The sequence below is a fragment of the Choristoneura fumiferana genome, chromosome Z, assembly GCF_025370935.1.
Source record: "Choristoneura fumiferana chromosome Z, NRCan_CFum_1, whole genome shotgun sequence".
Lineage (NCBI taxonomy): Eukaryota > Metazoa > Arthropoda > Insecta > Lepidoptera > Tortricidae > Choristoneura > Choristoneura fumiferana.
The window spans coordinates 40706479-40719229 of NC_133472.1; the positions used below are offsets into that span (position 1 = coordinate 40706479).

Here is a 12751-nt window from a genome sequence, read left to right on the forward strand (position 1 = left end):
TATATACCTACCCAAACTGCAGTCCATCTACTTTTAGTACCATCTAGTAGGTATTGTAGACGGAAAATATGCAACACTTTACTAACGCAATATAACTTTTCGGAAAACTGATAGCTTGACAAATGATGTATTTAATGAGATTGGGTTAACCGTTTGTTAGTGAAACGACAATGAACCTCAATTTAGTAATTAGTCTCTATTGCAATACGTAAACAGGTCAACTTGCACTATTTACTCAGCAAATGTTCCCGGATAACTACGGGTTCACGCCTGCCTACATTCGGAATGCATGACTGTGTTTCGTTGCAGTAAGCTAGGGTTTCACGAAGTTCGTATCGTACCGCCCCTCTCACTCCTCGTATTAAATAGTAGGTACCTAGTGTCAGAGGGACGGAACAACACGAACTTCGAATTTCGATTTTTTTAGTAGCCCCGCCAAAATACGTCTCGATCGCGTTCGCGTTAAAATCTCAATTTGTATGGAAACACGAACATCGCAAACGTTCCGCTAGAGGCGCTGTTCGTGTTTCCATATAAATTAGGATATTAGCGCGAACGCGATCGAGACGTATTTTGTAACCGAAAACTTACACTAAGGGTACAGAACACTAAGTGAAAACGCAGCTTTAGGTTGTGACATAGCAAATATTCTATAGTTGAGTTTATATTCCGATAGATGTCGCTGTTTTGAAAATTAGAATTGACTGCAGATTTTGCCCTCGCAGTATAAATTGAGTCATAAATTTGAATTCAATGTACTTTTTTCCAAAGACAGGTGTTGAAATACAAGGTGGTGAAATTTTTACGACATACATTTCACTGTAGCTAGTTAATACGTATGTTATTGAAAGATAATAATTTTTGCATAAGCCCAACAAGTAGGAACTAAATGGAAAGCTGTGGGTTGGACTAGTTGTACCGGTTGGAGAGAGACTTCACGCAATGATCGATAAAAATAAATTTACTAGTAATCAGGTTAAATATTGAAGTTTACACTTCCTGTTGGCAATTGGCATGCCCAACCAAGAAACCATAATTAATACATGTGATTAAAAATCCATTCGAAATATTACAGCAGAGGGCCTATTCCGAAATTCGAAAATCGAAGTTCGTATCGTACCGTCCCTCTCACTCTCGTAATAAATAGTATAAGCTTCAGAGAGACGGAACGACACGAACTTCGATTTTCGAATTTCGTAGTAGCCCTGCAGATCGCCGAGTTAGTTCGACTGAACATTCCTGTAAAGGTTTTTCATCGCAATTTTTGATTCACTGTTCGGCCGTAGTTGTTGGCGCCGTATATGAAAAAAAAACACAATTCCAAACTCCGATGAAAAACTCTACAGGGATGCTCTCTCAAAAAAACCTGCCAAAATATTTGTGATCTATTAGAAAACCTATAGAAAAACGAAATCGTTATTCTTTCACGCACACAGCAGGCATATAAAGCTAGAACACAACGTCAATGAAAAATGATAAGAAAGAAAGAAGACCCAACCAATGGAAGAGAAAAGACCTGGCACCATAGATAACAAAATGCACCAATGACAACACCGTGTCCACGGAAGGTTCTTTATAGTGACTCACCAGAATGATACCGACTCTCGTTGCGCGTTAGTCGCCGATTGGTCCTTCCAGGCGGGGAGCGGAGCGCATGAGGTCTCACTGCCCAATAAAGAACCACACGTACACGTAACCACACGCACACTAACACGCCACAAATGAATTATACAAATTTGGAAGCGAAAGTGACGCTTGGAATAGCGCCGTTATCGGTTAAATTCGATTTCAAATCGATAACCGTGTTTGCAAACATGTTACATAATACCCAAGTAGGATTATAATGAGAAGTGTCAAAAGAAAAAAAAAACGTAAAGCTATACGTATCCCAGCACGCTACCGTAACCACATTTTAACGGCTCTCCAAGTTTATTAAGTTTGTTCTTTTAGAAATAACAATTGCGTAAATATTTCAGGTACTAATAGATGTCGAAATCAGGATGATTAAATAAGTCAATGAGAACACAGCTGCTACTATAAAGTATTTTCTGTTTTTGTCATGTGAGACCTCTTTCACCACCCTTCGATAAGTTCCTTATTACATGTGACAGGTATCTGTACCGTCTCTATTTATTCAAACAATATAAATAAAAACATCACCACATATGTCATATAAAATACCAGGATACCAGACGTAGTGAGACTAAAGTGAGACACACCCTAATTTAAAAAAAAACTTGACCGGTGACCATTCTAACTCTCTGGCACGCGCGATCGCATTTATTGTCTCTTTTACCCTCATCTCATACTATGTATGTAAAAGAAGTGCTGAAAACGAATGTGATTCCAAATGCATTAGGCAATAAGGCCTCGTGTGTGCTATGGTAGCTTTTTGCTTTACTATTCAATTTGTTGCGAAACTTTGTATGGGCAAGCAACCAGCTTTAAGGCGTAACACGGGTTGTATGATTTATCCCTTTGCTATGTAAAACGATTAAGCTCAGCTTTCGAGCAGGTCTGAACTTTTGACTCATACAACCGGCCGGAATGATTCATCGCTCACAAGGTCTCGGAAGAAAAAACGGCACACTTCATACATCATACAAAAAACGTAATTAAATTCATTTGATAACAGATATCATGTGTAATAATAATAAATGATTTCTATATTTGAAGGTCGAGTTTCAAAGCTTTTTTTACGCGAATAGGAAACGATACAACGATACGAGGTTTTATTTCGTTTTTTCACTGATCTCAAACCTTCGTATTTTTTTATAACCGGCAATACTGAACAGCAGTCAGGTGCCGAGCAAGCGTAGAGTACAGAGTCCCGACCGCCATCTCTGGTATTTTGGCGGGATTGAAATATAAATAAATTGACAGATAGCGGACCAGCATAATCTGCTGGTTAAATGTTCGGATATCTGATTGATTATTAGCTAAACACTTATTGGGTGAACGGTGAAGTGGTAGTTATGACTAAGGTAAGCATGTTTAGTCCGTATTATAACAGATTTCAGCTTTAATTAACAGAAATTGATATTCTTCGCATGTAAGTGAATTCTTTAGTTAGTCTACACGACACTGCCATTGACTGGTAAATATGATAATATATTTTATACAATATATTAAAAATGTTATGATTTTTGATATTATATTGGTGCAGTACCGACACACGTTTTAAAAGCCTAGCGAACAAAAGAAAATCCCCATCACAACCAAGCACAAAATCGCATCGCAAATTTATTCGTAGCAGGCAACATAAAAAAACCTTTTTTTCGCTCTTCTTTTTTTCATACCAACCACGTTTGACGTTTTCAAAGTTCACGCTGTCATCGTCAGTGCGTTACGGAAAAAAATATTTTTTTTCAGTTCTTTATTAGAAATCGCTCGAGTATGGTGGAAGCGGAGATCGATGTTGTTGTTGAGCATTTAGATGTCGATGTGATAGACGAACATTTACGAACATCGACCGCAGTGCTTCACGACATAATGGGCAGCGACACAGAAGACAACGATACAGGCACCGACCCAGACATTTCGACGTGCGATCACTGCGGTAAAATCTACAAGACACCTAGCACCCTACAGAAACATATACAACTGAAGCACTCAAACGACGAGTGCAGGTGCGACTGTTGTGACAAGACGTATCCATCGAAGCTTAGCTTGGAGCAACATGCGCGATACATGCACCGTAGGCACCGATGCACAGTGTGCTACAGAACGTTCGAAACTTCCCAAGCGTTGCTGGTACATGGTGAAGAGTGTAAGAGGATGGAAATGCCATGCCAGTTTTGCGGAGTGACGTACGCATCGGCAGTGTCGCTTCGCAACCATATTAAATATAAGCATCCTCCGAAAAAAACGCATTGGTGCGAGCTGTGCCGGCGAGCGTTTATTAGCGATAAGCACCTTTCTAATCATAGGTTTGTTTCATTCACTACTGACTAGCATATAACTGCGGCTTCGCACGCATTTTAATTGACAATCCGGGTTTTAGCAAAAAAATTCCCAAAAATTACGTCGTGAATTTTACTAACGTTTCATATAAAAAAACTGCGACAGATTTCATGTCTCTAATCCTACTTAGTGGCTATAATTTTTTTAACTCTTTAATGTTACATTAGACACGAATGAATGATAATGTTACATTAGACACGAATGAATGAAAGTTGAACAGTAAATTGAAAAAAATAAAATAATAGTCGTTAAGACTTTTTTTTTTCTATTTATTGTTCAACTTTTTTTTATACCCTAATAGAAGTTTGGACACGTACGCAAAGGACTGGCCTGACATTGCGTCAGAACGAGAGTTGTGGAGGTCAAGCGGGGAGGCTTTTGCCCAGCAGTGGGACACTATACGGGCTACTTAAAAAAATTAGAAGTTTTAATAAAAAGACTGATGGAATCGGAAAACCGTTTCCAATCCCAAGTTATTATCCAAGGAAAATAGAGATTCATTTTTATATAATTAGACAGAGATTATTAACTATTAATAAAGGCAGGACTCCGCTCTCATTTGCTAAACAGCCCAAAGAACAGGAGTGTACCTATTCTTTATGGCCAACGCTAGCTGGCGCGGGTGTCGCGGGCGCAGCCTGCGCGGACGCGGGCGCAGGTACAATCCTATGCACGCGACGCGCGCAGTTAGCGCTGCTCACACTATTGTTCAACAGGCGGCCACCCGCTCCGTGCAAACCGCGTCAGCTAGCGTAGGCCCTTAACCTTTTAACCACCAATACGTTTTCATTCGTACGGTCAGCATGAAAAGTAGCTGCACACTTTTGTACTTTGTCGTTTTACAGCAACGTACTTAACACCATACAAGTTTGACAATGTATTAAAACGACAAAGTAAAAAAGTGATCCGCTACTTTTGATGCTGACTGTACGTGCCCGTGTCGCCACCTACACCGAAACTGTATGACATTTTGGGTTTACTAATGTTTCGGCGAATAACGTTTGGCAACCTGTTTCATTTCGCAACTTTTCATTTCCCAACTGTTTAATATTTCTGAAACTGTAAATATTTCAGGATTTTTATAAAACTAACCTAACCTAACCTAAAGGGTTCTAATCCTGAAATATTTACAGTTTTAGAGTTTGCGAAATGAAACAGGTTGCCAAACGTTACGTTGCGAAAAGGCAGTACTCGGACATTTTGTCTTAAATACGACTGCGGCGAAATGAGCTGGAAAATCAAATGTGTGTTATATTATAATTCAGACAGTGGCGGTTAAATAGTTAAAGATTTCTTTCACAGGTCCACGGCACACCCCCCCGGAGCCACTGTCTGCGGCTGTGGCCGCACCTTCAACTCCGTGGCTGCTCTCCAAAGCCACGTACTCTACAAGCACACAGAAGTCAACGCCAGGTGCTTGCATTGCCACAAGGCTTTCATGACACGGTCGAGCCTCAAGCGACACCTGATGAAGCTGCACAAAGTCGACTTGGCAGCTTGCGTCGAGATTATGGAACCGAAAGATGCTAAGGAGAAAAAATAAGAGACGTCGACACCTGGGGCCATATTATCTAAAAGTCCTGATTAACTTGAGAATTCAGTTGTAACAGAACATTGAGCATTCGCCGTTTTTAGGGTTCCGTGCCCAAAGGGTGCCAACGGAACCCTATTACTAAGACTTCGCTGTATGTCTTTCCGTCCGTCTGTCACAGGGCTCTATCTCTTGAGTCGTAATAGTTAGACACTTGAAATTTTCACAGATTATGTATTACTGTTGCCGCTTATAACATCAAATACTAAAAACAGAATAAAATAAATATTTTGGGGGGCTCCCATACAACAAACGTGATTTTTTGTTGATTATGAGCAAAAAAGACGAACGACGTTTACCGACGGGAAGACGTCTATTTCGCCCTTATTGCGAGGACATAAGGCGTTTTTTGGTCTGGTTAAGATTCCTCGTCGACAGATGTGGGGAGACCCTTATCAGCACCTTAACGCTCGGGCGCTCGTGACCGCATTCATAGTCTCTTTCTACCTTCATCTTAAACCATTTGACAGAAGAGTGAAAAAGATTGCGATTCCAAGTGCGTTAGAGTTAGACATTAAGGCCTTTAGTCCCGAAACATTTGTATGATTAGAATTTGATTGATTTGATTCATGGATGTACCTATATAACCGCTTTAGTGTACCTACCTAATGTAATATGATATAACATCAAACTTGTTGAAGCACATCATAGTGTACCAAATACGGTACACTTGGTTGGCGGACTTGTTATAATGAGCTGTTTGTGTCATATATGGTACTCTGAAGAGACTCCTCATATCTACATAGTAGGTACATGTATAGTTTCATTGTATCTATCAGAATTACAGTAATTTCAGATATTGTATACATAATATCTGTATGTAAGAAAAAAACGTACGAGGACTATTAATGTTACATCATTGTTTCAATTTTTAAGTTGATTTTTCATTTTAGAAGATAATAATTAGTTTTTAGTGCTTTCCAGGCCTACCTAATTTAGATACGCTAGTGAATCATAGTTTTATATTGTTTACCTGCGAGTGTTACATTAAAAAAGGAATTCTATTTTTAACGTCTTTTTTTGTAGCTAGGTCGAATTTTAGATTTAGCACCATGCCTGGAAAAGGGTTAATCTATATCTCTACTAAAAAGCCGTGGTGGCCTAGTGGTTTGACCTATCGCCTCTCAAGGAGAGGGTCGTGGGTTCAAACCCCGGCTCGCACCTCTGACTTTTTCGAAATTCATGTGCGGAATTACATTTGAAATTTACCACGAGCTTTGCGGTGAAGGAAAACATCGTGAGGAAACCTGCACAAATGGTGTGTGTGTGAAGTTCCCAATCCGCACTGGGCCCGCGTGGGAACTATGACCCAAGCCCTCTTGTTCTGAAAGGAGGCCTGTGCCCAGCATTGGGACGTACCTATATAGGCTGGGATGATGATATCTCTACTGAATGTCGTAGATTGAATGATAGTAAATCCTTAGAGCTATTTGTCTTGAGGGGTCGACGGTTTCTGTCTATTACTCGTATTTATCGTCAATGGAAACGTTGATCGATGTCAGCGACAGTCCCCTAAGCTAGTATTCTATCAATTCTATGTAATAGTCGCTTTTAATTATTAATCAATAAATAACTGTCACTATGGAGTCTTTATCGAACTGACTTGCTTTACGTTTAAAGCAACTATAGCAGCATGTAACGACACAATGTTCTTATTAAAATCTTTTATTTAACTTGAAACGTTCGTGTTTGTTTGTCTGTATGTTTGGCTCCGTTAAGGTTGCGTTTCCACCAGAGATGTGCGAGGACATGTTGTGAGGAGTTATCATTCATAACCTAACCAAGAAAAAGTTAGAAAACCCCTGACTTTGTCTCTTCAAAGTTCAATATCTCAAAAACGGTTGAACCGAACTGATTTCAAATAAAAAAACAGCATTCAAATCGGTCCAGCCGTTTTAGAGCTACGGTGCCACAGACATACAAACAGACAGACACACACACATAGGGGTCAAACTTATAACAACCCTCTTTTAGCGTCGAGGTTTAATAAATCAATAGAAACGCGTCATTCACCTCCGCACAGCTCTATTGGAAACAGTTCAGCGGAGCGAGGATATAGGTAAATCAACAGTTTCTATTCGCACATCTATGGTGATAACGCAGCCTTAACAATTAAATATGACAGTAGAATTGAAATTCCGGGACGAACACCCGTGCAAAATTGTAAGTCTCTAGACTTAGCGGTTAAGATTTAGACATTTTAAATGGATCCCGCTGCAATGCATGTCGGGAAAAAATCTCGAATCTCAAATCAATATGTCAATATTGACACTTGAAGCAATGTTCATAAAGATCACTCAGAAAAAATCCCTTCGGCCGCGTACGTAACCGGAGTTTCGTAACCAGTTAGTTGCGGAAGAAAACTTTTTCGGCCTTTTTCGAAACCGGTTGCGAAAGAAGACTATTTTGTTCTTATACAAAACCAGTTACGAACGAACACCTTTAGTTCTTGCACGAAACTAGGATCAGGGATCGACTTCTGGTTTTTTATTGAAGCTTACTTTCACAGTAGTGTTTTTTTTTTTTCAATCAGAATCGACACAGACACAGTGTTGACGGAGCTCCGCGTGATCAATCGAACGCCGCAATGTAATGCAACTTGCACGGTTTTTCTAAACTCGGCTTTAGAAAATAACGTATATACGTGCCCAAAAAGACACCAAACCTAGCGACAAAGTCACCAAGGTGGCAACACTCGCGTTTATAATATTATTGTAGTAGGATATAACGGGGAACATCGCTCGGCCGCTATATTTAACCATTCGGGGCACTTGCTTGCAATTGAAGAGGTCACGTGCGCCTCGTGTGCGCGCTAAATGAAAATCATTACCAATTAACAGGGACACTGGATAATTCGAAAATAGAACGAGGATAAGGCTGCCTTTCCACCAGAGACGTGAGAGGAATGTGCTTTTCATGAACCAATAGAAAGTGTAAGGTAAGGCGTATGTAAAATAGTTTGCCAAAATAACAAATTACATTTTGAATTTAGACGTGTTTAAACTCAAAACAAATGGGTTTGAGCATTCAGCGGAACGTGTTTTGAGTGTAGAAGCTATTTTCAACGCCTTGCCAACAATGAGCTAGTCAACGAACCTAGTATTTAATCGGATAGTCGACGAGCCGCAGAATCTATTTAATTTAATTCGGGCATATATGAGAGATGCTTTACCTCCGTGTAGCATAGACGTAGGGCACTGCTTTTACCGAGTGTCATTTAGTGTTTATTTTGCAATTAATGCCTAACTAAAGCTAGAGCAAAGGAAGCCACGATTCGAATATATATATATATATATATATATTATTGTATATTGTATATATAAATAAAAATTAATCGTAAAGTGTGTTGCTAAGCTAAACTCGGGAATAGCTGGACCAATTTCGCTAATTCTTTTTTCGTCGTGTTTGTTATTGTCAGGAGAAGGTTTTTATGACAGAAAATTTGGAAAAATTACAACGGGGGCGAAGCCGCGGGCAACAGCTAGTAATATATAAAATTATCAGGTCAAAAATGTTTGTGATCAAACTCCTTCGAAACGGCTTGACCGAATTTACGATTTTTTGTGTATATTCGGTAGGTCTGAGAATCCGTCCGTTTTTGTCAAACTTAAAACCTAAAATTGCTAAAAGTGGCTCCGAAGCGGTAACGTTTCGTGTGCTCTGCCTACCCCATTTGGGAATACAGGCGTGATGTTTGTGTGTGTGTGTGTGTGTGTGTGTGTGTGTGTGTGTGTGTGTACGTGTGTATCTGAGAATAGGAAGTAATTTATTTTTCATACTTCTACGCGGACGGAGTCGCGGGCAACAGCTAGTGGTTTATAAATATTGAAACACAAAATAAAACAGCCAGCTGGTACAATCTTCATGCAATAATTCGTAGAATACAATCTTCACTACGACACGTAAACAAACTGACTCACCAACGTTTAGTCACTTAAAAATATTGGTTTTATTTCAAGACGCTAAAAATACATTTTTACACCTACTAAAGTCTGCGCGCGTCTTCATCTATGTATAATTAGTAATTATATACATATATATCTCGATTCCGTGGTTCAAGGGTTAAAAACTTTAATTGGTTAACCTAGAGATGACAATTTCATACACTGTAAATAGTGTTGAAAGAGACTCAATCTTTCAAGGCCTTTTAAGAAAACTCGACTCTTTTTTTAACGTCTCGCAACTGTTGCGAGTCTAGTTAACTAAGTAGTTTTTAACGGTTTTAATTCAATGAGGGCTATCGTTTTTTGTCTCACTAGATGGCGCACTGTTGCGTGAGGTTTTTAAGTATGGCTTTCAAAGTCTGTTATTACGGGCGTGAAAACAAAGTTTAGATCAAAATCATATTTAATACACCTTAAAATCGTACCATAAAAATATCGAGCATGCCACAGTGTTGCATAGTCCCCGTTTTGTTCGGAAAAAAGGGAGGACAAAGGTTTCCGAAAGACAAAACTGTCTCAAAACACAGACATTCATTGCCCCGGAACGCATGTTTGCCATAATTAATTTCAGATATTGCAAAATATCCACAAAATTATTCTAATTATAAATAAACCCGCGTAGCGCACCCAAAAACTATGAGATTTGACATTTCGGAGACCTCACGCTACACTAGCGCCTCTAGCGGCGAATTCATACGCGATAGCCCTCATTGATAAAAAACGTTACTTTGTGTGCACAAGTCTGAGTTATATACTGAACGGCAAAAAATCTTGCCCTCAAATGTATGCAGTAATAGGTAATTTAAGTAATTTTGTATGTAGAGTGGACCAAATTTTGGGCCGCTGAGTATAAAAACAATTTGAACATGCCTGCCCATTGCATTTTAAATGTAGACTAAGAGCTTGAGCTGTGTTTTCTCTGTTGTGTATTTTTCTTAATGTGACGAATTTCATTGAATTTTGTTATTTCTTTCTGTATTGAATATTATTATATGAGCATGACTACGGCGCTAGTCCTTTAGGAAGCAGCACGAGTCGTTCAGACGTTCAAGTATTTTATTCTTTCTTTCTGTATTGAATATTATTAAATGAACACGACTACGCCGCTAGTCCTTTAAGAAGCAGCTCGAGTCGTTCAGACGTTTAAGTATTTTATTATTTCTTTCTGTATTGAATATTATTATATGAACACGACTACGGCGCTAGTCCTTTAAGAAGCAGCTCGAGTCGTTCAGACGTTTAAGTATTTTATTCTTTCTTTCTGTATTGAATATTATTATATGAACACGACTACGGCGCTTGTCCTTTAAGAAGCAGCTCGAGTCGTTCAGACGTTCAAGTATTTTATTCTTTCTTTCTGTATTGAATATTATTAAATGAACACGACTACGGCGCTAGTCCTTTAAGAAGCAGCTCGAGTCGTTCAGACGTTTAAGTATTTTTTTTTTCTGTATTGAATATTATTATATGGACACGACTACGGCGCTTGTCCTTTAGGAAGCAGCTCGAGTCGTCAAAATCAAAGTGAAATCCCTCGTAGACTTGGACGACACAACATCGTATCGTGGAGTCGTAGCAAGATGCGATATTGTATCGTGTTTATGTGTAAGAGCCCTTATTAGGGCCAGTACACATTCCAACCGCAACCTAACCGCAACGGCTGACTGCTCACACATTTTTATCGCAGCCAGCGTGCAGTTGTGCCGACTGCAATGACAAACGTATGAGCAGTCGGCAGTTACACTGCAGTTGGAACGCAGTCCGTCTGAACTAGCCCTTAACACATTGATGGACAGTACGGCTATAGACGTCCAAATATAAGGCTTAACGTTTAATTGAAAGTAGTGTCCATTGTCCATCAAGGTGTTAAGGGAGTTTTTGATCACACAATGTCTACTTCAACCAAAGGCGCACATTCCTGAAAAAAAAATGAAAATGATTGAAACAGCGGTTAACGTATTTTACGAGTTTATTGAAATAGGTATAGTTACACTTAGGGCTTAGGAACTCGGGTGGTCTATCCTAGGGTCACGTATAGGACAGGATTGGCATGTAGAAGGCAGGTAGGAAAGCTGCAAAAGAAGGAAAAAATTAAACTTAAATAGGTAGATTGGTACAGGAAAATTTCAGGTTGTAACGAATAATAAAAAACCGGTTCAGTGCGAGTCGGACTCGCGCACCGAGAGTATCGTACAAATTTGTAGGTATCTATGAATAACCGGTGTTAACAGAGCCCTGCTCCCAAGCAAAATGTACGCTGTGTGGGGTCATTTTAGAATGATTACTGACATAGACAGACAGATTTCCAAATCTGGCCAAGTTCGTCTCGAGCCACGTACAGCGTAAAGTGCCATACTAATATCGACTATCGACCTCTTACTTTTCCCAACCTCGTATCTGGCCACATTAAATTGCTGTAGAATCATCTTTATGCTAAGTATGATAAGAGTGTTGATTTGTTGTAATTCCGGTAGATATTATACGACGTTGAGAATCATGGACGATATGTGGACAGCATTCAGTTTTTTTTTTTTTATAAAACGAGGGGGCAAACGAGCAGACGGGTCACCTGATGGAGAGCGATCACCGTCGCCCATGGACACCCGCAACACGAGGGGAATCACAGGTGCGTTGCCGACCCTTTAAGGAATTGGTAGGCTCGTTTTTTAAAGATCCCTAAGTTGTAACGCTCCGGGAATGTTGCCGCTGTAAGCTGATTCCAGATCTTCGTCGTGCGAGGAAAGAAGTATTTGAAGTGTTTGATCGACTATTACTCGTTAACTTGTAAAGGCTACAAGGCTAAGACAGTTTCTAAAATTAATCATAGTACCTGGGCGACCGAGTTCAGCCCGGGCTAAAACACGGTACCAAGCGTTTGTCCAGAGATAAGACCAAGCTAGATCGATTTTTCATCCCCGAAAAACCCTTACATGCCAAATTTCAGCTAAATCGTTGGAGCCGTTTACGTGATTCCCAATATATATACAAGAATTGCTAGTTTAAAGGTATTAGATAGATATGAACAGTCGGCAGCAGAAGTGGATCAGCGGTTACGGTGCACAAAATGATTTAAACGCGACTCTACTGCCCGGGTAATACAGGGAGTTTGTAGATTATTTTCAGCGCCACAAGTGCTCACCTACTTCTGGTGCTGACTGTATGTAAATTCATTATTGCACAGAAATAGAGAACAAACACAATTTAAAATCATTGAGATACATTGATACAATAAAGTACAAAAATATGTATTTAT

At 39.6% G+C, this 12751-nt stretch overlaps 2 protein-coding genes across 2 annotated transcripts in view; one reads left to right on the forward strand and one right to left on the reverse strand.

The window, feature by feature from the left end:
- The window catches only part of DIP2 (disco-interacting protein 2), a 97697-nt gene that overhangs the window by 30898 nt on the left and 54048 nt on the right, over window positions 1-12751 (reverse strand).
- LOC141437060 (uncharacterized) lies at window positions 3321-5780 on the forward strand. Its single transcript, XM_074100267.1, has 2 exons — window positions 3321-3929; window positions 5266-5780. The coding sequence occupies exons 1-2, from the start codon at window positions 3397-3399 to the stop codon at window positions 5504-5506; spliced, it is 774 nt and encodes a 257-aa protein (XP_073956368.1). The 5' UTR covers window positions 3321-3396; the 3' UTR covers window positions 5507-5780.

Excerpts from the sequence above, each read along its gene's own strand:
- LOC141437060 (XM_074100267.1), top strand. The coding sequence starts at position 3,397 with ATGGTGGAAGCGGAGATCGATGTTGTTGTTGAGCATTTAGATGTCGAT. Across the intron at positions 3,930-5,265 it reads AAGCACCTTTCTAATCATAG|GTCCACGGCACACCCCCCCG; the intron begins GTTTGTTTCATT and ends TTTCTTTCACAG.